Consider the following 23,128-nt stretch of genomic DNA (forward strand, 5'->3'; position numbering starts at 1 on the left):
AGCACTGGAATCCCATTTCTGTCTGCTTTACTCAATGTGCATAAAGAGGGAGGGATGGAGTTAGAAGTTCAGCTTGCAGCTGGCAGAGGACTTGCCTTTCTGGGTGTGGATTTGGGGATATCAGAAAAACACAGATGCCTCTTGCAGAATCATCTCTGCTGTCCCATGGCAGGCAGGCAGATTGATTATCAAATATTTCAGCCCCCTGAAAATGAAGAAAATCTGTTCAATTTTAACTACCTGAAGATTTGATCCACAATTTTCACTTTTATGTGGCCCATCAGACATTACTGGTGCCACTTTAGAAAGTAGCTGATTTGGTCATTAGAACAGAAAGGAAAAAAAAACCTCTCACTTTTGAGACCATATTCCTTGTTGCTAGAGTAGGTTATACTACTTGGTTAAAAGATAATGAGTCATATTTAAATAATGTTAACATGCTTGTTCTAAAAGCTGAGAAGGCATCCAGGAACAGCACCAGTCAGCCTTCCTTGTCTTTGGGCTCCCTCCTTGCTGTTCTTCTGCTCCCTGTTTTACAAAAGAAAAAGAAAGCAGTCCTTAGCAGTCAGCCAGGATACATACCAGCCCGACCCTCACTTGCATTTCTATAGGGTATTGGTCACCTTGACAAAATAAATGATTTCATCAGGGTTTATTACCTGGAGGGCTTTTTAAGCATAAGCTGTTGCTGTCAGAGTCACAGGATCAGGTGTGTTTTCCCATTTGCTGGAATATGCAGCAAATAGGCAAACAGGCTCTCGGCTTTTTTTGGCTCACAAAAGCAAGGGAGTCCTTTGAAAGATCCTCCGTTTACCCAATCATCGCTTCCCCTTACACTGTACAGCATTATAATATTCTGACTGTGTAAATCCTCACATTTGCCTCCCTCCCTCTTTCCCTCAGTCACTCTCCCTCCCCCCTCCCAAGACTGCTGCTATCGGATCTGTGATGATATGTGATCTCCTGGATACAATCACACACACACACAAGTACCAGGCACTACTGCTCAGCTGAGCAAAATGTCTTTCTCTTAGAAGTGGTGCTCATCACAGCTTTCAAATCCTTGACGATGTTGCCATGCTTTCCGTTCTGCCTTCTGCCTTTTTCTGTCTTTGCCTGCCTGCTTTTCTTACCCGTGGGTCATTTTTGCCCTGCTGTCTGTAGCTGTATGGACTACCACACCATAGATTGCCGGGATCAAGGACTCCCAAGTGTTCCTAATCCATTTCCATTGGATGTACGGAAACTTCTTATAGCTGATAACAACATTCAGGCGATACCAGCTGATTTCTTTATATTTTATGGAGATCTAATCTATTTGGACTTCAGGAATAATTCCCTCACTTCTTTAGAAGAGGGCACTTTTAGCAGTTCTACCAAACTGGTGTATTTAGACTTAAGCTACAATAATTTAACGCAGCTTGATGCTGGGATATTCAGATCAGCAGAAAAACTGATAAAATTGAGCCTTGGAAACAATAACCTGGTGGATGTGGATGAGGCTGCTTTTGAGAACCTGGAACAGCTCCAAGTGTTAGAATTGAATGACAATAACTTACAAAGCCTAAATGTGGCAGCCCTAGAAGCGCTTCCCTCCCTGCGGACTATACGCTTAGAGGGCAACCCTTGGGTCTGTGACTGTGACTTTGCCAATCTTTTCAGCTGGATACAGGACAATGCATCTAAGCTTCAGAAAGGTAAAGCTTGGTGGCTTACAGTAGTGTGTACCTTTCTCTGTATGTGTGTCTTGGAGGGAAGGAGGGTTCTTGGTCAAATTGTCTGTGTGCTGCCTGCAGTGACCCAAACTGCATTTTTGGTCAAACAGTAATTGCATGCTTTCAACAAATGAGTCCATTAAAATGGTGTTGGCTTCTTTTTGGGAGCAGGTCCTCCTCCCAGTTAAGAAATAAAATTTAAACATTAAGCCCTAATAATTTTGATTTACAGACTAAACTTACCTAGGCAGTGAAAGAGCCTTTTCAAATTCATTCAGCCCAGAGCTGGTTCTCTTCCAGATTTCATTTTCACTCTGGTAAATATATTTTCTACAATAAGCCCTTTGAGCAGCTAAATATTCTGTGCCAGCTCCTTAGGAAAACTGATTTATTTCTCATTTAACGGATCAGCTATAAGCTGCTACAGAAGAGTTAAATCTCCTGTTTTATGCAACTGTGACTGTCAGCCCTTTCCTGAAAGTAATTTGTTGTGATACACTGTTTGAAACACTCTTCAGTAGCTTGATTTTGACTGTTTTCATTAAAATAGCACTGCTTCCAGTATTAGGAATAAATTGAAATGGCTCTGGAACACCCCAAAATGCAGGATATATAATACTGTTGTTTGGGCCAGTAATTTGCAGAAAAGCATGAGCAAGAAATAAAAGTATTAAGACTGCCATGCATAGGGAATCCAGACTCTTGCTCCATGTTTCCCACTCGACCCCAAAGCCTCTCTTAATCCAGCTTTAGCAAGAGATCATCTCACAGTTCATGTCTCCCAACAAGCACCAGGGCATAGACTCCTGTCAGCGAGCTGCCCAGCTGCTTGGAGAAGGCAAACGGCTTGGAGCATAAAACTTTCCAGAGAGTATTCAAGTTATTACTTGGCCTGAAACTGCTGGTGTCTGGGCTGTGTTCAGGGGGGTATGGCTGTGCAGAAGATGGTGAGAACTGTAAGGCTGGGGGAGAAGAGCTCAAGAGAACAGGTTATGGCCAAGTAACTCCTGCTTTGAATTCAGGCAACAAGGGAGAAAAACACAGTGAGCCAACAAATTTCAGAGGCCTTTTCTCTCCTTTCTTGATCATCAGAGTCTGTAGTCAGTTATTCAGGTTCTGCCTATGCTCATGACCTCGGGTAACATATTTTTAATATACTCATCTAGGTTACCCTAAATATTCTTAACTGTAAAACTTTGCTGTTTTAAGGAAGAAGTCACGTGAGGAAAAAATGTTGGGATTTTTCTTGTCTGCCTTGGTGAAACTTCCATCTTGATTCTTTCCAAACCAAACCTGGGGCTGTTCTCCCACCTTCCATGATGCTTTAGCTAAAGTTTGCTCTATTTGAACCAAGTGCTTGCCCATCTCTCATACTAAACATCAGTTTGATTTCCCTGTGCTTTCCATCTCCTTTAATGAACTTCTAGCTCCTTCCCCTTTATCCAGAGGCTGTTCAGTTTGACAGCCTGTCCCAGCCCATCTCTCTTCTCTCTTCCACCCTGTCAGTATTTTAAAGCGTATCTGAACTTACGTCTGGAAATCTCAAGTGACTGAGCTTTCCCATGGTATTGCCAGTGTTCCCCAGTGTCTTGCAAGCTTAGGGAGAGGTTTCCTCACAGCCTTTTGTCTCATCCACGGTTGTGTTTCAGCCAAGTAGCTAAAAAGTTACTAGCTCATCCAGATCTTCCAAACTTTCATTTAGATTTGATTTGAGAAGACGAGGAGGGAAGGAGCAAATATTCCAAGTGGTAGGTTTTATGAGAGCTGTCCGCCTGACATGGACGAAGCAAATGTTTTGCGTTTGTGCCCAGGAGCAAGTCCCCTGAAATCTTTGCAGGCAGTCATATTGGCGAGATCTAGTGCATGTATGCAGAAAAGTGCAAAGTCAGCAGTTTCATTGTTTGTTGTGAGCAGCTGCCACAAAAATACTGGTTGTCTCCTTTAATGAATTAGCAAAACATTATTCATAAAGGTGCTGGCAAAACTAAACCCAAAAAGAAGACTGTCTCAATGAGATTTTAAAACCATATGGCCACAACTGAGTGCCTTTTAAAACAACTTTTGGAAAGTCAGCGTAAAACTTAATTCTTAGAATTACGATTTGATTGCATTTTATATCCAGTTTTCAGTTTTTAATGATGTTGCAACTTTATACCCATTAGGAACTAATCACGTTAGTGTTACTTGTCTGGTTTACTTGTCCAAAGCCAGGTTTGCCTGGCCTTTCCTGGGAGGGGTGGGAAGAGCAAGTGACTGAAAGAGTCGGCGTTCAGACTCCAGACTTATGTACCATACTGCTGTAAGGCTGAGACAAGTGTTCTTGCAGCAAACACATCAAGATAAGTAAGGCAACAGGCATTATGCCTGGAAATACAGCAGAAGCAAAAGACAGGGATACATTTTCAGGGCCCAGGAAAAGAGCTTAATTATCCCGACTGCATGCTTCTTCTTTATAATTCTGCAACAGCGCAAGCATTTGCATTGCATGGCCTATACAAATGGAAAACGGCAGGAAGGAAAAAAAAAGTTGGCTGGTGTTTTTCTTCTCTTGGTTTTCTTTAAGAATAAACTGTGATTAGCAGTACAGAATGGTTCCCTGACAGATTGGAGTTCCCCGGCCTTTAAACGGCAGACTTTGTAACCTGGGGTTACTGAGAAGGGAAACAGCGTGGAAGGGTGAATGACAGTAAACTTGCACTAGTGATCCCCAGTCCTTTCATGAAAAGTACAAAGCATTGCAGGGAAGCTAAAGGCTCTGTGCACCGTCTTACGCAGGCTTGGGATGCTTCACAATGGTTAGACAAGACCAATTTGATTTGAAAATTAGAGTTTTGTCAGTGTGAACTGGAATGTTGATAATTGATCCTGAAGTTCTCTACCTCTGTAATTAAGGTCTCTGGAGAACTCAGTGATCTGAACAAAAGCCATACTTCAACTCATTAGTTTTGCAAAAGCCAGGTCCATTTTCTTTCTGGCGTGCTGCCAGAAATAGCTTGTAAAGTTATAACTTATGCTGACCTGTCTGACTAGCTGACTGTAAACCCTCTGCCCAGCTGAGCTGCCTCTGCACCTCTAACATGTCACTTCACACAAACAGCTGGGGTTTGAATCGTTTTTACAGATCCCAGCATTTATTCATCTAACCCAAATTTCGAAATGAAGTCTTAATTGGCCGTAAGTGAATACTCTGACATGCCAGATTCATAGGCAGACTTATGAAAGAAACTGCACTGAAAGTCTGGCAATTAAACTCAGCGCTTTAAAACAGCAAACATATTTTTATACTCATGAAGAGATAGTAATATCTGCATTTTCATCATACTCCAAAACCAAACCACATCCCCCCCCCCCCCCGTTTTGGTTATTAATTGGTTAAAAACAAATTAGTGTCTGTAGAGCAAAGTAGACAAAGGAACTGTGAAGATCACTGGAATGGTGATAAGTGGAGAATATATGCAGGTTGTTCTTTTTCCTAGAGAAGGTAAAGTATTCATTATGGATCAAAATGTTTAAGTTACAAAGCTTAAACATTTTCTGTGAGGTATGTTTGATTTTATAGGCATTTGTTACACCTGAATAGCAGCATGGTGGCCAGTGATTCATATTAAAGGCTTCCCATTAGGAGGAGCATGGAAATCAAGAATACTACATAATTTTTTAGAAATAGAGAAGTTGTTGTAAGATCTCTGTCCCTTCAAAGATAGGTGTAAAAATTTCATGAAAGGCTTTACTCCATGGGGGGCATGCAAACTCTCAGAACAAACACACAACGTGAAAGATCAAAGATCTAATTTGGTCTTAAATGTATTAGTCAAAGGATTCAGGGAAATCATGTATTTGAGCTGTCTGCTATTATCTTCTACCCTCTGCTTGCCTGTATTTGATCCATCTTCTTGAATTTTACAAAAAGCAGTTGACAAGGCTGAAGTTCTCTGACGTGAGAACTGAAGAAAGAGGTGGACTCTTGACAGTAGAAATTAAGAAAAATTTGATTAAAAGCAGGAGAGGTACTGAATAAAGGCAAGGATGGTTATAGGTTAAATTAAGCAATTTTGGGGCATTATGTTTCAAAATTTTGAATTTAGTAAAGTCTAAGGACATTTGGCATTCATTTTTTCAAGATCAAGAGTCACCTTGGAAATTTATTGCATTTTCTGCTTCAAGGGAAGCTGGAAATCCTACAAAAATACACTCAGCAATTTCTTATATTTTGAAGATCTTTAATCTGCTTTCAGAGCTTATTCTGTATCACATTTTATCATGGCTAAAAATGCACTTTCCTTTCTTGCTTCATCTCTTAACCTACTTTTTTTAGTAATACTGTTTGAAACTCTGGGCTTATCCAGCAAAAGGTTGTTACTGGTGCACATGACCTACAGAACTGAGTTGTGTGAACACTTCCCATTTCAGTATTTCAATACAAATGGCTTGAATGGAATAAATTTAGGTGAAAGGTGCTCTCTTAGTGCGTAGCACTGCAGAATATGTTCCTTGAACCCATCTGAAGATCCCATGTCAATGAAGGGATTGGATTCAGATAAATTGCATGTAACAAAAACCAGTACAAGTAGTCTGCAACGGCCACATTGAAGTACTTTGTAGAGAACTGTGACCGCATTTCTCCTTTCCGTCATTTTGCCCTCATTTTGCTTTTTACTTTCTTTCTTCTCAGTATCTTTGGAAAAACCTTTTTGGGAAGTTGTGTAGAGTTTCTAGGATTGCAAGAAATAGTTGGTTTCTATGTTTTTCATGCTAGATGCAATGTTTTCTTCAACCTTTTATGTTTAATACATACTCACAAAAAATTTTGCTGCCCTCTATTAAAACAGTAATAGAAAGACTTAACAATTTGATGAGAAGGCGTAGACTGAGCATTTTTATGGGTAACCTGTGTACAGTGATGTTTCCAGAAAGACTTGCAAAAATCATTCAGAATTGCCAGTGACAGAATTCCAAATAGACTTGTGCTGCCTGTGTGATAAATAAAGGAGACAGATGTTCTGAATGTTTGGAATTAAAGTAGCACAAGTTTAAGTGAGGATCAGTGCTCAGTGTTAGGCTTCCCTGTTACACACAGGATTAGTTGGCACAGTGTCAGTTCACCATCTTCCTGAATTGTAACGTTTATGTTCACACCACTACAAGCAGAACTGGTAAAAGAAGCCTGAAGAAGACAGAACTGGGTCCACGTGCAGAACTGTATCCTAAGCAAAGGTAACTGCTGAACTTTACTGGAAGAAAATTCATTAGTGGCAGCAAATCCCGTGTCACAGCATAAAGGCTGTAGTTGCCACCACATTTTCCTCTTCATTTGGTCACATGTTGCTCCACTTTGGGCAGTTGTGGGCGAAAGACTAAGATACTCGAAGGGGGTTTTGGTGCCAGTACTGATACAGATGCCATTTAGCTACTTCCAGGACTTCTGTAGCTAGTACCTCCTCGATGTGAATGGATAGGTAAATTCTGGTAAAGTGGCATATTTCCAGACAAAGACTGTCTATGCAAAAGAGTAGGAGAGAAGTTTGGCAGTGAGAGGAGGCAGAAAAAAAGAAAAAGCAGGTGACAATGAGACTGTAAGCAGCCTTCTGGAACAGGATGCTCAGATTGAATTCAGTACAAAAAGAAAGCGGTTTTGAGATTCAGAAGTGAATCAGTGTAGTGAGAAGAATGGATTGATTTTTGTAAGCCTGCTTAGAAAGCTTGTGCCATGAGGGGATCACCTCTTGCTTCTTGGGCTGTTTCTATCATCCCATTCCAATCTAAGATGCAATACTAAACTTATTCTGTGAATAAAATAACGCCTTACTTCACTAGTCCAGACCTTTATAGTATCCCTGGGGCTCACTGAAAATATTAAACATTGTCTTCAGAATAAAACATCATAATTTCATGGTGGTACCAGTTCCATCTGACCTTCTAAGCTAACTAAAAGACCGTGAAACAACTGAGCATTTTGTAAGTCCTCTTGACTTACCATTCTTTATCAGTACCTGTTTATTCATCTGCTATGTAGAGAAGGTTGCCTTAACTTCATGCACTAATATAGAACCAGAGCAAGCTTCAAGTAAAAAGGACAGGCTGTTCTGTCCATTACAGCCGTGCAGTTCTTCCCCCAGTATCATGCACATGCTAGTACATCACTAATACGGAACATAATATCCTGTTTTTTTGGAAAGGAATTAAAAGCCTTAAGACATTTCACACATTCAGCAGCTTTTATTCTGTTCAAGCAGAAACTCCTAACAGAAATTAGATTCCCTAACAAGCGCATCAAATCTGTTTCTATATATATACGCATATATAAGTACATAATTTGATATCCTAGTCATTTTCAGTAAAATGATCTTACTGCCACTGTCTTTTCACTCTGTTTCTTCCATCTTAAGGTTTTTTGGAGTACTTCTATCTTTCACGGATTTGACGATGTGAGGACAGCATTTGCAGATGTGAACATCTAATGTTAAACTTTGTATTTAGACATTGAGGCAAAATGTTAAGTACCCTCTAATGTTGATCTGTGGGACTCTAGGGCACTTGGCCATAAAAAGTTTTATTTAGGGACCTAAATCTAGGCTTCGGGATTTTTTTAAGCCTTGCTGTTCTGATAGCTTGAGGCTATTTCCAATGAAATTTCATAACTCTTCAGAGGCAATGCCTCTCTCACTGCTTATTAATACATCTAACACATTAGTGACGGTGTTTAAGTAGACTGAAGAGAACTACAGCTGGAGGCAAGATACCATACAAGAAATAAAATGCCACATTTAAACATTTCAAGTCTCTGTCAGCTACATTCAGCAATGTGAGAGAACAGCTAAATTCCACCCAAAAGGGCAAATACCAGTCTTAGTTAAAAAAAAAAATATAAATTGCAATATCATATTATAACGCTCTTACATTTATTGTATAGATAGTTACAAACATCTCTGCATGCAGCTCACTTAAATATTTATGGCTTCAGGTATTTTTTTGGATGTATTTCCTATACATACCAGTGTACGTATGAGCAGACATTTTCATTATCTCATACTGTTGTACATTGCTGAATGTTAGGAAACATTTCTGTTGATAACCTGTTTTTTTGAACTCCACAAATACCCAGCAGAATTGAGGCCACTTTTTTTTTTTTTTTTAAACTCTGCATCAAAATTATAGATGGGAAATCTCGCTGTGAGGGTTAACAGACAGACCATAATATCAAAGTGATAATGAATTTCAGAAGTTGTCCAATAAGATACGGTTAGCCTAGGTACTGGAAGAAAAACAAGTCCAGGAATACACATGGAGTCCTTCAAAATAGTGTCAGGTGACCTGGAGTAAGTGACAGCTTCTTGCTGCTTGTCTTTAGTTGAAGGAATATAAACTGAAACTCATGTTACAATATCTCATCGGTCAACATATCTAGGGAAAATGCATGTCAGGTCCGAGGGCAGGCAGTTTCCATGGGCTCGATGGTCCGGCCGATGTACTGTTGGAAAATTTCTGATCAAACAGTACCTATGAGAAACGTGGTTCAATTATGGCTACAGAGTACTAGCAGAATGCTAATGAAACTTGGTATCTGGGGGTTTGTGGGTTTTTGAGATTGGAAGATCAGTACAGTTATGACTTTAGGGCTTTACAGCATTGTCAGTCTGTTTTCATTAATTTACAAGGAAATTATTAATTATTTGTATAAAGACTGGTTTCAGGCTGCATCCATTTTTTAAGAGCTTCAGTTTTACAGGGGAAGTATTTCAGCCTCTGCCTCTTCAAGAGAAGCAGGCCTGCAAATAGGCCTCTACAGAAACAAAAGCTGCAGCTTAATTGCTTACAATTAATTGTAAAGGTTTATGTGCTAGACTTCAGTGGAGTCATAATCCTCTGATTGTAAGGCATCTTAAAGTCATGTTGTTCTAAAACCTATTAGGGAATTTCATTGAAATAAACTCTATCTGTAACCCTCCTGCATCACTTTATAAACAGAAGTATCTTTTTTTTCTCTTTTTAAAAACATGCCCCTCCCTTAACATCTTTGCTCTAGAATCCCAGCATTTTCATACTTCCCGTGTTGCTTAGGTGATCTGTTCCTCAGGGTACAGCCCCATATTTTTATCTTATTTTATTTTTTTAGTGTTGAGACAAGCCTATATAGAATCTAGCACCTGTCCCTTGACTGGGGCTTCAAAGCATTCCCTTTTTAAAAGCAAACAATACATTACAGCTTGCCAGTATGGTACATCTGCTTCTTCAGATGACGTAGCAGAAAGATACAGAGCGTGTGACATTGTCCTTGGGACAGCTGGAGTTATTACAGATAATGTGATGGCCCTGACCAAAATAGCATAAGCTATATATTTATAACACACTCACACTTGTTATTTCATCTACAGATTTGTTTGGTATGAAGAAGCAGCTCTTTGAACATGTTGTGGGAACAATGATGTATATATGTATATAACTACCATCAAAAGTTTTCTTGCTGCAGCCAAGCACTAAATATCGAACTGCTTTGAGATAACCCTTACAAGAAGCCTGGCTGATTTTTTAAAAGAATAAATTGAACAGGTTCTACAGAATTAAAAAAAGAAATCAAACAAACTTTAACCACTTGAATGTTGTTATTTTTTTAAAGTGTGTGAAAGTAGAGCACTAAGGTTAAATGGCACTTTCCTGTCCTCCACAAGTCTTGGGGGTGGGGGGGGTCAGGTAATTTGATCGAGCCAATCTATATGCAACAGAATCACCCAGAGGAAAAAAACCACACCTTATAATTAACACTGATCACTTTATAGAAGCCGTTCCTCTGTTCATTGTTCATTCAGAGGCTGTATGATGACCTGGGATTACTTCCCGCCCAAGCAAAGAAAAAAATTGGATCTATTGCTGGGCACGAATGTAACAGGAGGGGTTGAGTATAGAAAACATCAGTTCTCCACATGCACTGGATTCTCATGTGATAAGGGCAGCCTACTTTTAAATAATGTAAAGAAAGTAATGCATTGCTGTGGAAAGAAGCAGATGAAATGGTATTGTTCATAAGTCGTCTTAAGCAGACGTGCATATGACCTTCATGTTACGATGTGTTCAGGTAAGCAGTCAGAAGCTCTGGTGTAATAACCCCTGAAGTATCTTTGGGAGGAGAAGTTCCTTGTGCTACCAGAGATCCAGCTGCTAATCTTAGTACTGTCACAAATGAACAGTCTGTTCCAAATTCTCTTTGGAGTTGAAAGAAAAGCTTCCGTTAACTGTACAGGGGTTTGCAATAGTGTCACAACACAGCAAAGAAAAACATTCACTGAACAGGATGGACTAGTAAAAGTTCCTCTCACCCTCAGTCACTGGCATGGCTTCCACTGAGCTCTGCAGCCCTCCTAGGTTGCCTCCTGCACGATTTTAGCAGACTGCCTTGTGTGTGCATGGGAGAGGTCAGTTCATTCCTGTCTTGTTGAAAAGATGGTGCATATGCAGGGTGGCTGAAACTGTAGCTGGGAGCTAGCCAGGCGTCTGGACTGGCCCTTGCTCTATGATGCTCTATTTTGCCTATTGGCATCTATTTTTCTCAATGACTAAGAATTCTGCAAAAACTTGAGGCTAAGCTAGCACATCGGAGTTTCACAGAATAAAGGGAGTAGAAAATTCCCATCTAATGTATTTGGTTTGAGAACATGACCTAGATTCCAGTACCCATGGCTACATGAAGAGGAGCTTTTTTATTTCTGGTTATTGCATAATCAGACTCAAAATCATTACAGTATGCTGATTCTCATAGCAAGAAATACTCTCTAAAGTGACTTAGTATGTTGCAGATTCTTTTCTATTTGTATTCTATGTGTTGTGATGTTAGGTGAAAGCCTTTGGGAAACAGGAATAGAGCTTGCAGTCTGCAGGCTCAGTTTTCATCCGTAGCAAAACTGCTGCTGGTAATAGTAATGGATAAGTGGTCTCTTTTCCATCTCTAGGATCCCAGGCAAATACTGCCATACTAAATTATTTCTAGAGGCAAGGGCTGCAGTATGTAGAACTTCTTAGTTTTCTTCTGGAGTCTTTTTTGCTTTGTCTCTTTCTTTTTAATATATTATTTTTCTGCTTCCTTATGGAAGCTTAGATCTGATACTCCAGCTCATCAAGGCTATTCCAGTGTGGAGATACTTTTAAAAGCTGGCAGGTGAGGACACTAGAGGATTTCTTTTGCAGTTGGCAGAAACAGAAAAAGTTGTTTATGGTCACCGGTGTACTCTATAGACATGCTGCAAGCATGGCTCAGCTGCTGTGAAAGCAGCAGTTCTCATGAGGTCTCAACAGAACAGTTTTACAGAAACACAGTTCTGTGGAAACTTGGGTTTTCTTGTCCTTGCTACAAGAAATGGAATTTAGGTGCCATATTCACTTGGACCAGGCTTTTCGGCCAAAATACTGCAGTGGTCTTTTCCTATTAGCAAGGATCTTCCTCTTCAAATGCATTTGCGATATGTTAAATTCATTTTCTTGCTTTTTCTACACAACAGCAGTAACCGCTTCGATTACTGTCAACATCACGTTGATTCACTGAAAACTGTTTGCTTTTTAAGATCTGACTAAAAAGGCAATCCCAGCCTATGGCTTTTCACTTCTCTCTGATTTCTCATGATTTTGAATAGGGAAGGATATCCATCTGTGTCCCCTTTCGCTTGTTACTCTCATTAACCCCTAGAATTGCTATTCCCAAGTTGTGACAAAAAGAAAACAGACTCGGTGAACAACTCTCATTTCTTTCAGTAGAAAGGTTTGTACAAAGAGCTCTGTTGCAGGCTATAGAGTGCAGTAGTATGTACTTCCTCCAGCCATCTGTGCACTTCCAGGCACACTCAAATGCTCCAGTATGGCAGCTTGTATACGAGACATGGTGCCTATGAATACTGCAGGTTCCAAAAGCCTCAGAGGATGCTTGAAACTGTGCAGCTCCTTTACCTTCTGGTCCAGTTCCATGGACAGGAGGTTTCAAAGTCCTGCAAAGCAAGTTGCCTCACCATCTGGTATGCATTGCCAGCACACTCCAGGCTCAGAAAAAAAATGCAGCATGTATTCAGGTGGCAGTTTGCCTAGAGGAAACCATTCAGCCTTGGACATACTGACTGTTGTCCTGTTCTGCTGGCAGCTTTTATTACATTGTCTGTGAGAGGCAGCATGAGAAAGAAGGAACATGACAGAACTTTAGGCAAACACAACAGATAGAGGATGGCTTTGAGGGATCGAAATTTAGTACAGTCATCCTTGCAAGGTCAAGTAAGTCAGGGTGGTAACTGGATCCATAGTAGACTTGGCTAAGACTCCCGCTCAAATCAACATAACAGCTGAGCTGGATCCAGAAAACCAGTCAGGTTTGCACCACTTGCCCTAGCAGCCTGTGTTTAATAGTAAAACATCATATGCCATAGCTGTTCAGCCACGAGAAAAATGGGATTCACAAAAGCTAACGAGATCTTACCATCACACATTCCTTATTTAAAGTGACTTAATGGTTATGTGGTAGAGCTGTGTGATGGAAGTGCCCTAGACATTGTGTGCCCACAGCAATGTAGAGTCAAAACCTGGGAGTCCATTCTGTGATCATTAGCAGACAAAGAGTAAAAATGTATCAAGTAAGCCAGCAGCAGTTCTAACATCATTAATACATAAATCTTTTATTTTGCCTTTACGTTATATCCTTAATAGCAAGATAAAAGCTCTCTTGCTAGCAGCCTTACAGACTTTACTTCAGTATTGTTCCGTTCTAGCCCTGTTAATATACTTTCCTGATTTTCCCCTGTTGTGAATGAAGAGGGAGTTGGGCATATGCAATGAACTCTATGCTTTTATTGTTTAGTACCAAACTATATTCTCACCAGTTTTTTAATTTTGATTTTTTTTGCTTTCACTATGAAGAATGCAGCTCTAGGCGTTCTTCAGTAATACATGGGGGAATAACACCAGCTAGCCTGCATGTCCTCATGACAGAGAGAAGAGGTGAAAGCAGGGCATAGAAAAACAGTTATCTGTTAAACTTGAGCTTTTGTTTTGACCAGAAGAAAAAGACAATTGTAGTTTTGGAACTACATGGAACAAAGCAGTGTAGGTTTTTCCACATCGAGGTGTGGAAGGAACTTCAGGATCCTTGTTATCCTGTTTTGCAGTCAGAATTTCTGTTCAGATGGGGTAGCTGGGAAGTGCTTTCAGGTCTCCAGATTTAGATGCATCCAGGGTTCAACATTTTTTTAATTATTTTTTTAAATCCTCAAAATCATGGTCCTAGGTCACATGTGGCCTTCTGGAAGACTGAAGGTGAAATAACTTTATTTCCAGGAGCCACTCAAGGGAGTTATGTTATGGCTTTTGGATAGCAACAGATTTTGTCCCTTTTTTCCCCCTGAATTTTGTAAAAATCCATAAACCTAGAATTAACCCTAAAACTTTGCTTCAGCCATTCGGTCTCTGACTGGAGCAACAGAAGGATTCATCGATATTCTGCTGATTTGTTTCCCTTTCCTCTTCTTTGCAGGTCTCCATGAAATCCAGTGTTCCCTGCCTGTAGAAAATAGAAGAATCTTTCTGAATGAATTATCTGAGGTCAGCTTTAGTGAATGCAAATTTAGTTTGTCATTGACGGACCTTTTTATCATCATCTTCTCTGGAGTCGCAGTCTCCATTGCTGCTATTCTATCAAGCTTCTTCTTAGCAACCCTAGTACACTGCTTCCAAAGATGTGCTCCCAGTAAAGATGACGATGATGATGAAGACGACAGTGAGGACTGAACTTAGTCTATATACTTAAGTTTCCCTGGTTTATAACTTACTAGATCATCAGCCAAAGGCTAGGAAGAAAAAAAGTAGGGTAAAAGCTTTAAACATGAATTAAATGAAATCACAATGTGTAAAGATCCCTTCTCATCTCATGATGGTCACAGGTAGGAACTGTAGTTTGCATCTGAGACTGTTAGCTTCGCTTACATATGTAACCCGATGCAATGAGACCGGGTTCATTTCTATGATGCCTAATCAAACACTGCATTTAAATTAGAAGATTAGAGGGAAAAGGGGGAAAGACAAAAAAAAAAGTTCCAGTGTTTTAAAAGACTAACACATCTTCCAGATTGTCCTGATGAGATGCAGATTGCTGTAAGTGCTTAATAGGCTTGTTCTAAATACACTTTGAAAAAGACTGCCTAAATGGAGGCATTTCAGCTGGAAAATACAGAAGAAATTTAAAATAGTGTCCCTCCTAGATTTAAGTGGTGGGAGATTCTATTAAGCTCACACAACTTTCTAAGTTACAAAATGCAATTAGATTAATTCCTAGAATTGTAGAAACCGTTATAGGAAGGTTGGCATTTTTCTCTAGAAATGCAAATGTTCTCTATAAACATTCATCCTCCATTTAATAACAGCAGTTGCAAGCATCATTCAGCCAAAAAAAATTTTTTCTGGAAGTGAATGTAATTCTAGGTTTGAGTCATCCACTGCAGCTGCCTGGCACCTCTTTGGTCATGGCACAAATACTAAATATAACATTCTTTTGCATTTTTAGATGCAATGAAGTAAAGGATTTCCCTTCCCTGTAATGCTAGGCACAAGTAACTCTTGCAGCATCCAGTCCATTTAGTTATTTTCAAACCCTAAGGGCTGTATTCTGCTACTGATTATACTAGAGTAACAACAACTGCAGTGAACACCATGATCCAAATTGGCAACTGTATAAACAAGAGTGGAATCTGGCCCACGAGGTTTCTGACTGTATTATAAATTTGTCGAAACTTGAGCTCTTCTATATAATGGTAGATATTTTTCTTAAAATTAAAAAAGACATTTATTACAAGAGATTTTTGGAATAGTGCTGGACAGCTTTTTAGGATAAGTATATTTTTAAAATATTTGTAATGGAAATATTTTTTTAAAGCTCTGTGTATTTAAAGTATTATCTAGAGTAGCTGTGAGGGCTTGAAGTAATGAATAATATAGTAATAAACAATCTAAGGACGGTATGCTATTATAAAAGAATTAGATCTGATAAAAAGTAGCATCTATTTAACTACTGTAAATGCTATTATTTCTTTAAAAACACTCTGGTTAAAATATTGCCTTGCTCAGTTAATATGAATGGTCTTTCATGGACAGTTAGTTCCAAATCTCTTGTATCCGTTGTACTAATTGTTCAGGCAGACAGGGTGAATTACGGCGTGTGCGTTAAGGGGAAATACGGTGCAGTAGGTAGGGCACATGGGTAGGACTCCATGCTCCCGATGTCCCCATCGAACAGTGATCAGGTAGAAGACCTTCAGCAAATCACTATCTGTCTCTGCCTCAGTTTCCCTACCTATGAAACGAAGATCATCATAGCTGTTTATCTGTTCAAGTGCTTTGAGATGTGCGGGGGGGGGCACTATATTGGGGCTGCGTATAATGATTATCTATGTTAGTCTGAAGCAGATGTTACGCAGTAGGTCTAATTGAACTGTTACCAGTATGACCAGTATGACTTCACTGACATCAGTGGAGTTACTCCATTGGCTGACAGAGTTTGTAGTGGAGTTTGCACCATGCTGAGGTCAAAACCGGGACAGGAGTGTTTATTTCTGTTAGCTCTACAGCTTATTCAATGCGACTTAATGCTACCATTGTTAAGATTATTATTTCTGAAAACACATTGAAACAGAATTAAGTAGGACAGTGAGAGGATATTCTGTATCAATACTGTCTTAGTCTATTCTGATTCTTTCAAGCAAAATGAAATGACATGATTTACACTGTGTAGTGCCATGATTATAAATAACACAAATATATTTATAATTTCAACATGGGCTTTCATGTTTATTTGTATATGGGTATGAAAAAAGGAGAAAAACTGTGCCTGATTCTCTCATCACTTATAAACAGGGTTTTGCAGTATGGCTGGAAATATGCAGCTTGTTGCCCCATGCAGTTGCTGAAGTATGCTCCCTTTGCAACAAGTTACGGATACGTTACCAACAGTTTTATATTTAGAGCTGTGCAAATTGTTCAGTCATGGAAGGAGAAACTGGGTCACACTTTTTTGTCTGCAAGTGTTATTATGGACTCAAAACTTAAACCACTTAGCAAAATGATTTGTCCTACCGAACTTTTCAGTGAGACATCAGTGAATGTTTCAGCAAATGTCTACCCTTCCTGTGGTAACAAAATTATGGTTTTGTTTTATTATCCTGTAAGGCTAATTGATTTTGCAGAGGTCGCACCTCAAACTCAACTATTTTGACTGGGTTCTGCTCTTACTTGCAGGTTCATCCTACCGTGGTGCCTCAAACTGAAGATCTAGATTTGTTTATAGTTTGTAGCTTTTTGTTCAACCCACCATAAAGCACTGGTTGTATTTGGAACTTAGCACCCCTCAGAACAGCAAGGAACAGACCAAGCTGACACCCATATAATCCAGTGCAAGCTGAAGAGCAAGGTTTAGTAAAGCTTTATTTATGAAGCTGCCATTCTGGATACTCCATCACATCAAAGTGGTTTTGCAATGTATGTTTTCTTCCAGATAAGAAACTTTAATCATATTTTCCCCTATTAAGTAATGTATATTTCATAAGTATTGAACTCATCCAGTCAGTAATATTTAGTCATTGTAAGCATCAGCAGTTACCTACTATTAATATTGATTTTGCATTATTCTAATTGCTAGTAAACGAGACAGAACATGGATTAGTTCTTACTGAGATTTTTCTTATTTTATATACCCTTCAGAGGAAAACATTCTCCTGTTGGAATCTTGCCAGAACTAGTGATCACCACAATGATCCCCTGCAAAACTTTGAAAGCAAACTTCGTCATGAATAGGAAGCGGCCTGAAGGCTGCATTTATTATTGCAGTTTTACCCCCACAAAGGTAATAACATGCAGGTAATCCCAGTTCCAGCTTTGTGGACATGGGAAATGTTCCTCTGCAGGGATGCTGCTGTGGGTGGGATCCAGTGAGCATGCACTCCCTTCTCAGACTGCAGTAACCCCCGTTAAGATTAGTGAAATTACAGTGGTGCCAAGTGTAAAAGCTGAATTTAGCTCCCTGTGCAATACATCGCTAGCTCAAGAAGCGCTGCCTGTAGGCGATTATAAATGTGCAGTAGAAAGTTTGTCTTAATTTACGATTTTCCTTCTAAAATGACTTTATTTTCGTGGTGGTATCTTTCACTGTCAGAAGTGAGCAGACATTTTACCTGCTTCAAGGGGAAGGAAAGATCCTATGTGTGACCCAAATAAAATGTTGCAGGCTGAAAGAGCCGGGATGCAGCTGTCACATTGCCTGCAGCTATGTCTCCTTGATGAAATGCTGGATCTTGGTATGTGCGAGGATCCAAAAAACGTGCAAAGAAGGAAATCTGCATGATGTAATTGAGATAGAGTCTGACTTTTTAAAAGTGTGAGCATTGGTTTAAAACATCTCTGATCCACAGAATATTAAAATAGAGATCACCTGAAGCAACTGTCCAAACCTAGCATTTCACGCTCAGCCAGCCAGCATCTTTCTGAGGCAGCTTCAGTCCTGCTGTGATTCTTACTTAGATGTGAATATTAATGGATTGTTTTCTAGAGCAGCATAAAATGCATTGGGAAAGTACCTGGAAGGGATGGTTCTGGAAGCTCCTAAAGGGGCACGCACTGCTTGTCTACCTCAGATACATAGTAGGGAGTGACCCATTGTACACTGACAGCTAAAATTTAGTCTGGCACACTTAGAGAGGACCAAAAACGGTCTCATCTTTCGGCTGTGGGAAGAACTGTGTGCAGTCACCTCTTTATCTGGATAGGATGTACACACTTGTGCGGTAGGGAGAAGGGGTGTGTGTAACAATACTAGAGCTTGCTGTAACTATCACCCCTGTAGACAGCCTCAGTTGGGACAGCTGAAGCCTGGTGGGGGTGCTGAGCCTGAGACAGTCCATCCTTAGCAGAGTTCCTCTGTGCTGGCTTTCAGACCTATGGGAGCAACTCTACAGAGGACCTTGTACGGATTCCACGTGTGCTGCCTACCTGCTACGTGAGTAAATGACTTCAGTTTCCAGAGTTGCTAGCTGGCACATTTCTAAGTTCAGCTCATGGCCCCCAAAATAAAGGGGGTTTGATAGTGTCCAAATCTGACCGTACCTCCTAGAGAATGATCTTCTCACTTGTGGTGTAACTTGTTTTATTGACCACTAGTGGCAACTGAGACGCTTTACTGTGGAGGTAAGTCATTGTGATTCATTGTGGTGAAGGAGATGTCAAAATGCTGAATCTTTTCATACTCTTTCCAAAAATAAACCAAAATATACATTAGGAAATTAAATTTCTTGGAAAGTAAGATCTGCCATGGACTCGGAGTGCCAAGCAGCCTGTAATATGCACGAACCACCAGAAACTTTGTGTCCTGTCTGTTAACGTTGGAGCAATACAACCTTGTTGTAGAATTGTAGAAAATAGCTATGGAAGAACCTCAAATACATCATCTAATGATAGCTGAAGCTTCATAATGAAAATACTTTTGTTTTCTAATCAAATTCCTACTCTCATCTTGCCATCATCTTCCCCTTTGTGTCTTGGTTTCTGTATCTTACTATCTTGACTGTATCTAGAACAGAATCTCAGTTCGGTGTTATCTCTGAATGGCACAGCAATACAAGCCACCAGCAGCAGCAACCTACCAGCAGACTAGGAAAAACGGTGCTTTGTTTATGCTGACCAACCATCCATCTGTGACTGTAAAAAGTTAGCAGGAAAAAACTATGGAATTTTAAGCTGACAGAGAGAGCAACAGGAGACCTTCTGTTGCAAAGCAGAATGCCTGAATTATGTGTCTCTCCAGTTCCCATCAGCTCTCCCACCCCACCCAGAGCTCCACGAAGCCATGAGAAATTGTGTAACATTGGGTTAGCAGCACATAATGTGCTTTTTTGGGGGCTGTCAAAAAACATACGAGTAAACACTTCAGAGCAGGCTTCTGTTAGTTTTGTGGGAAGTGAAAAGTTTGCAGGGAGGTGAGCAGCAAATAAGAAGTGAAGCAGCTTGGGCCAGAGTTGTTCAGTGGAGTCAAATTTGCTTCAAAGAAGCATTGTTTGGATCTCAGAGCCGCTTTTTCACCAATTTCTGTTAGCAGTTGTGAGGTCTAAAGGTTAGCCAGTTCACAGCCAGGTATGAAGTAGTATAGTCTATTTCAAGCAGAAATTGATGTCAGTTGAATTTCTAAGGTTTACTGCTCCCAGCCAAAGCACAATTTGCCTATTTAAAAGCTTTAATTCGAATCTGAAATGTGTTATGTCACTAAGTAGGCTGTACAAAAATCTTATATCAACTCAGAACTGAGAAAATAAAAAACGTCCATCCAGATAGTGGTGCTAGCAAGATATGCTTCAGTTGTTTTGGTATGTGAGGTCATTCTTCCAAGCTTGCATATAAGCAACTGGATTTTGACTCTTCCATGCTCCTCACCAATAGCTAAGCAAAGAGCAGGATACGGGCATTGTACACCACCTTGGAAACTCCCCTTAGCTGGAAGAAGAAGCAAAAAAGAATTGAGGATTGAGTGGGACATCCAGCTTTGTGACCTTCGCTTAAAATCTAAATGTGATACAGTCCAGCTAACTTGACATTCCAAGGCGTAGCTTGCTGCTGTTGTGTGGGGGGTTTGCTCTTTAATTAGGGCAAGTGTTGAAAGACTTTGCAGTAGAAATAATGTTTGGTCTTCATGGTATTTAACAGGGAATGAAATGACTGTGAAGATACTTGACAAACAGTTCTAGCCTATTTTTGTCCACCAGTTTTTCTCAAATTGAGAAACTGTCACTCTCTTAAGAGTGGATTAGGTTTGCAATCTGCAGTTGGTTAAAGCATTACTCTTTATCCTTTGAAGATCTGGCTTCAGATGTGAATTTGGGTCACAGGAGGAAATGACCAGAATAAATCCCTTAAGGTCATTCTGGTCAATTGGGCAAATGCACAGAGATGCTCTTACTAACAATGCGAACTGTATGCTTGAAGATGGGAAAACACTTCTTTGAACTGAGTGATATGTAAATATATTCTAGAAATACTTTCTCGTAGAGTAACTTGATGTTGAAAATTCACAAAATCCAATTATTTGTTTCCAAGAGTGATATAATATTGTGAGTGCAAAGTTAGATCTATTGTCCACATCTTAAAAAAAATATGAAAGAATTGGAAGAAAAAACTGGTTTAGAGATTATTCAGTTTGGAATGGCTTTTTTTTTTACAACTAAATTAAAATAAACCCTGCGATGCAGGATTTTAAATGAAAGCAGAAAGTGTTCTAACCATAAACTCATGAACATGATACTGTATGGCAGGAAAATGACTACAGATTTAACATAGTCTAATTTATATCCTTCCTTGAGGGAACAAAAGTCATTAGGCTGAGAATTTTGTATTGTTTTCAGAGGAAAGATTTAATGCAGGCTAATTTCTTCAATATTGGTGTATAGGTTGCAGATTATCCATCATTGAGTAGTGTGAGCTTTGTGAGACTGTGAGTGCTTCAAAGGGAGTAATTGCATTCTGGTTAACCTGGAGTATGTTTTGACAAAAACAATTGTAGTTGTCTGTTGGCTTCGATTCTGATTTCACTACTAAATTATTTGGGATCTGGTCTTATCTGGCAAAGATTGGGAGGACTCCATTAACTTTACTACTCCGATACGCTGGTTTACCTAATGAAGATACTGCCTGGATAATAGAAAGTCTGCAGTCATTCATCTGTTTGTGTTATGTTTTCATACAGAAAGGAAGAAAATCACTCTGCGTGGGCCTTTTGTAGTGGTGATCTGCATGTATGTTGGTAACCTGAGTTTGTGATTTCTGCATTGGAGGGTGAATGCTAATTTTATTTAGGATTATAGGTGGCATTATTCGGAGGCTGCAGACATCCTGTGCAGAGAGGCCGTACAACTTTTCCAGATTCTTTCTGGATTCAGTGGTATTGCTCTCTGCTCTGTGAAAGGAGGATCTGACCCTGCTTACCAAAACCTGACTGCAGTCTTGTGTATCTCAGGCAGCAACAAGGAGGTTGTCATTCTAAGCACACTCCCTCAATCTAATAACCACTGTACATCTATGTCCTAGTTTGATGATGGATTTATAGTGAATGTCTTTAACCTCAGTGTAGCCATCTGCTCTGTGAAGCAAGCTGGCACTCCAAAGCCATTTTTTGCTTCAGAGTGTCTCCTTGTAGTCTTACAGAGCAAATAGTGAGTCATCTCCTCCCACCAGCGTACAGCAGGATTGTAACCCAGCTCAGTGTGAATGCCCAGTAGGAAAGACAGGTTGCAGAGAGTTCCCCAGCCAAATACAGTAATAACCTTTGTGCTGAGGAAAATGAAGGCTTGTCAGAGTAAGCAGTGTAGACGTACATATGTCCTCAGCAGGGGCTGTAAAGGGGGCTGGAGTCATGATTACGTTAGCCAGACATGTTGAGGGGTCATTTGTAGAATCTCCTTGTTGGTACGGTTATGTAAAGACAGGCAGGCATTTTTGGGTGAGCCTTCTTAAAATGCAGAGGGCAGAGAAATCAGATGTTTCCTATTTTGTTGCATCTGTTTTACTGAAGACGTCAGAGCTATGTATTACTGGACATGGGCACCAAACTTTAGCATTATTTCTTCTCAGCTGAACCATGGAGCAATGACACACTAATCTCTTGAGGGATGTGTTAGGTATGGGAATGTTTAACTCCTGTGGTGTATAAAGAGAGGGATTTTCTTGTGCATAGGATTGATGAGCTGAGTAAAACACAAATCTGAGATAATAGCTTTGTCTCTGCCGTGGTGGTATGATTTATTTCTCCAAATGTTATATGAAATTATAGGAATTTTAGACTGATTGATTGGTTTTCTTTTGGTTTAAGATTGTCTTTGATATAATAGAGATATGTGGAAAAGATTTTAAGATACTGCTACCTCATTTTCATCCTTGCAGCATCACTGGTGCAGCTTGTATGCAGTACATGCGTACGGTAGCACTTTGGCATAGTGTTGCGTATAGTGCTTTATATACCCCTTTCACTGTATGACATGCACAGAAGCTGAGGCTTAGCACAGTTTCTCTGTAAAACCCATGGTCACACAGGGAATTGGTTCCAAAGCTAGGTTTCAACAGAAAATAATAGTTTTTAAATTTATCTATTACTCTACACCTTTGAATCTTTGATAACCTGTTCTAAATCACATGGCTACTGAAGAGAAGATGCCCACTGACCCCCTACCATATGGGCTTTTATCAAGCAAAATGCCTTTGGATTCTTCCAAGGACGTATGGTCTATGTATTTATTTAAGGAAAGCTTGCCATTCAGTTAGTTGCCCGTTTGCCCATCCTGAAGGTCCATCTGTTCTTTTCTGAGATGCAGGAACTGAGATTTCACTGTCAGCAAGAGGCACTATTCCTGCGAGCCTCCATCACATAC

At 39.9% G+C, this 23,128-nt stretch overlaps 1 protein-coding gene across 3 annotated transcripts; it reads left to right on the forward strand.

The window, feature by feature from the left end:
• Window positions 1-918: 918 nt before the first annotated feature.
• On the forward strand, window positions 919-22,645 carry LRRC38 (leucine rich repeat containing 38). 3 transcript variants are annotated; one of them, XR_003554882.2, is made up of 4 exons: window positions 919-1,697; window positions 14,212-14,279; window positions 16,965-17,204; window positions 17,427-22,645. XR_003554882.2 is itself a non-coding variant. In XM_027788192.2 (3 exons), exons 1-3 carry the CDS (start codon window positions 1,070-1,072, stop codon window positions 17,040-17,042), a joined length of 774 nt encoding a protein of 257 aa, XP_027643993.1. In that variant the 5' UTR covers window positions 919-1,069; the 3' UTR covers window positions 17,043-22,645. The 3 variants fall into 3 exon arrangements, 2 of the variants coding, with proteins under 2 accessions (XP_027643993.1, XP_005229671.1); XM_027788192.2 differs by having other exon boundaries at window positions 16,965-22,645; XM_005229614.3 differs by lacking the exons at window positions 16,965-17,204; window positions 17,427-22,645 and having other exon boundaries at window positions 14,212-16,502.
• Window positions 22,646-23,128: the final 483 nt, after the last annotated feature.

Source organism: Falco peregrinus, chromosome 3 (genome assembly GCF_023634155.1).
Source record: "Falco peregrinus isolate bFalPer1 chromosome 3, bFalPer1.pri, whole genome shotgun sequence".
Taxonomy (NCBI): Eukaryota; Metazoa; Chordata; class Aves; order Falconiformes; family Falconidae; genus Falco; species Falco peregrinus.

Excerpts from the sequence above, each read along its gene's own strand:
- LRRC38 (XM_005229614.3), top strand. The coding sequence starts at position 1,070 with ATGTTGCCATGCTTTCCGTTCTGCCTTCTGCCTTTTTCTGTCTTTGCC. Across the intron at positions 1,698-14,211 it reads TGCATCTAAGCTTCAGAAAG|GTCTCCATGAAATCCAGTGT; the intron begins GTAAAGCTTGGT and ends TCTTCTTTGCAG.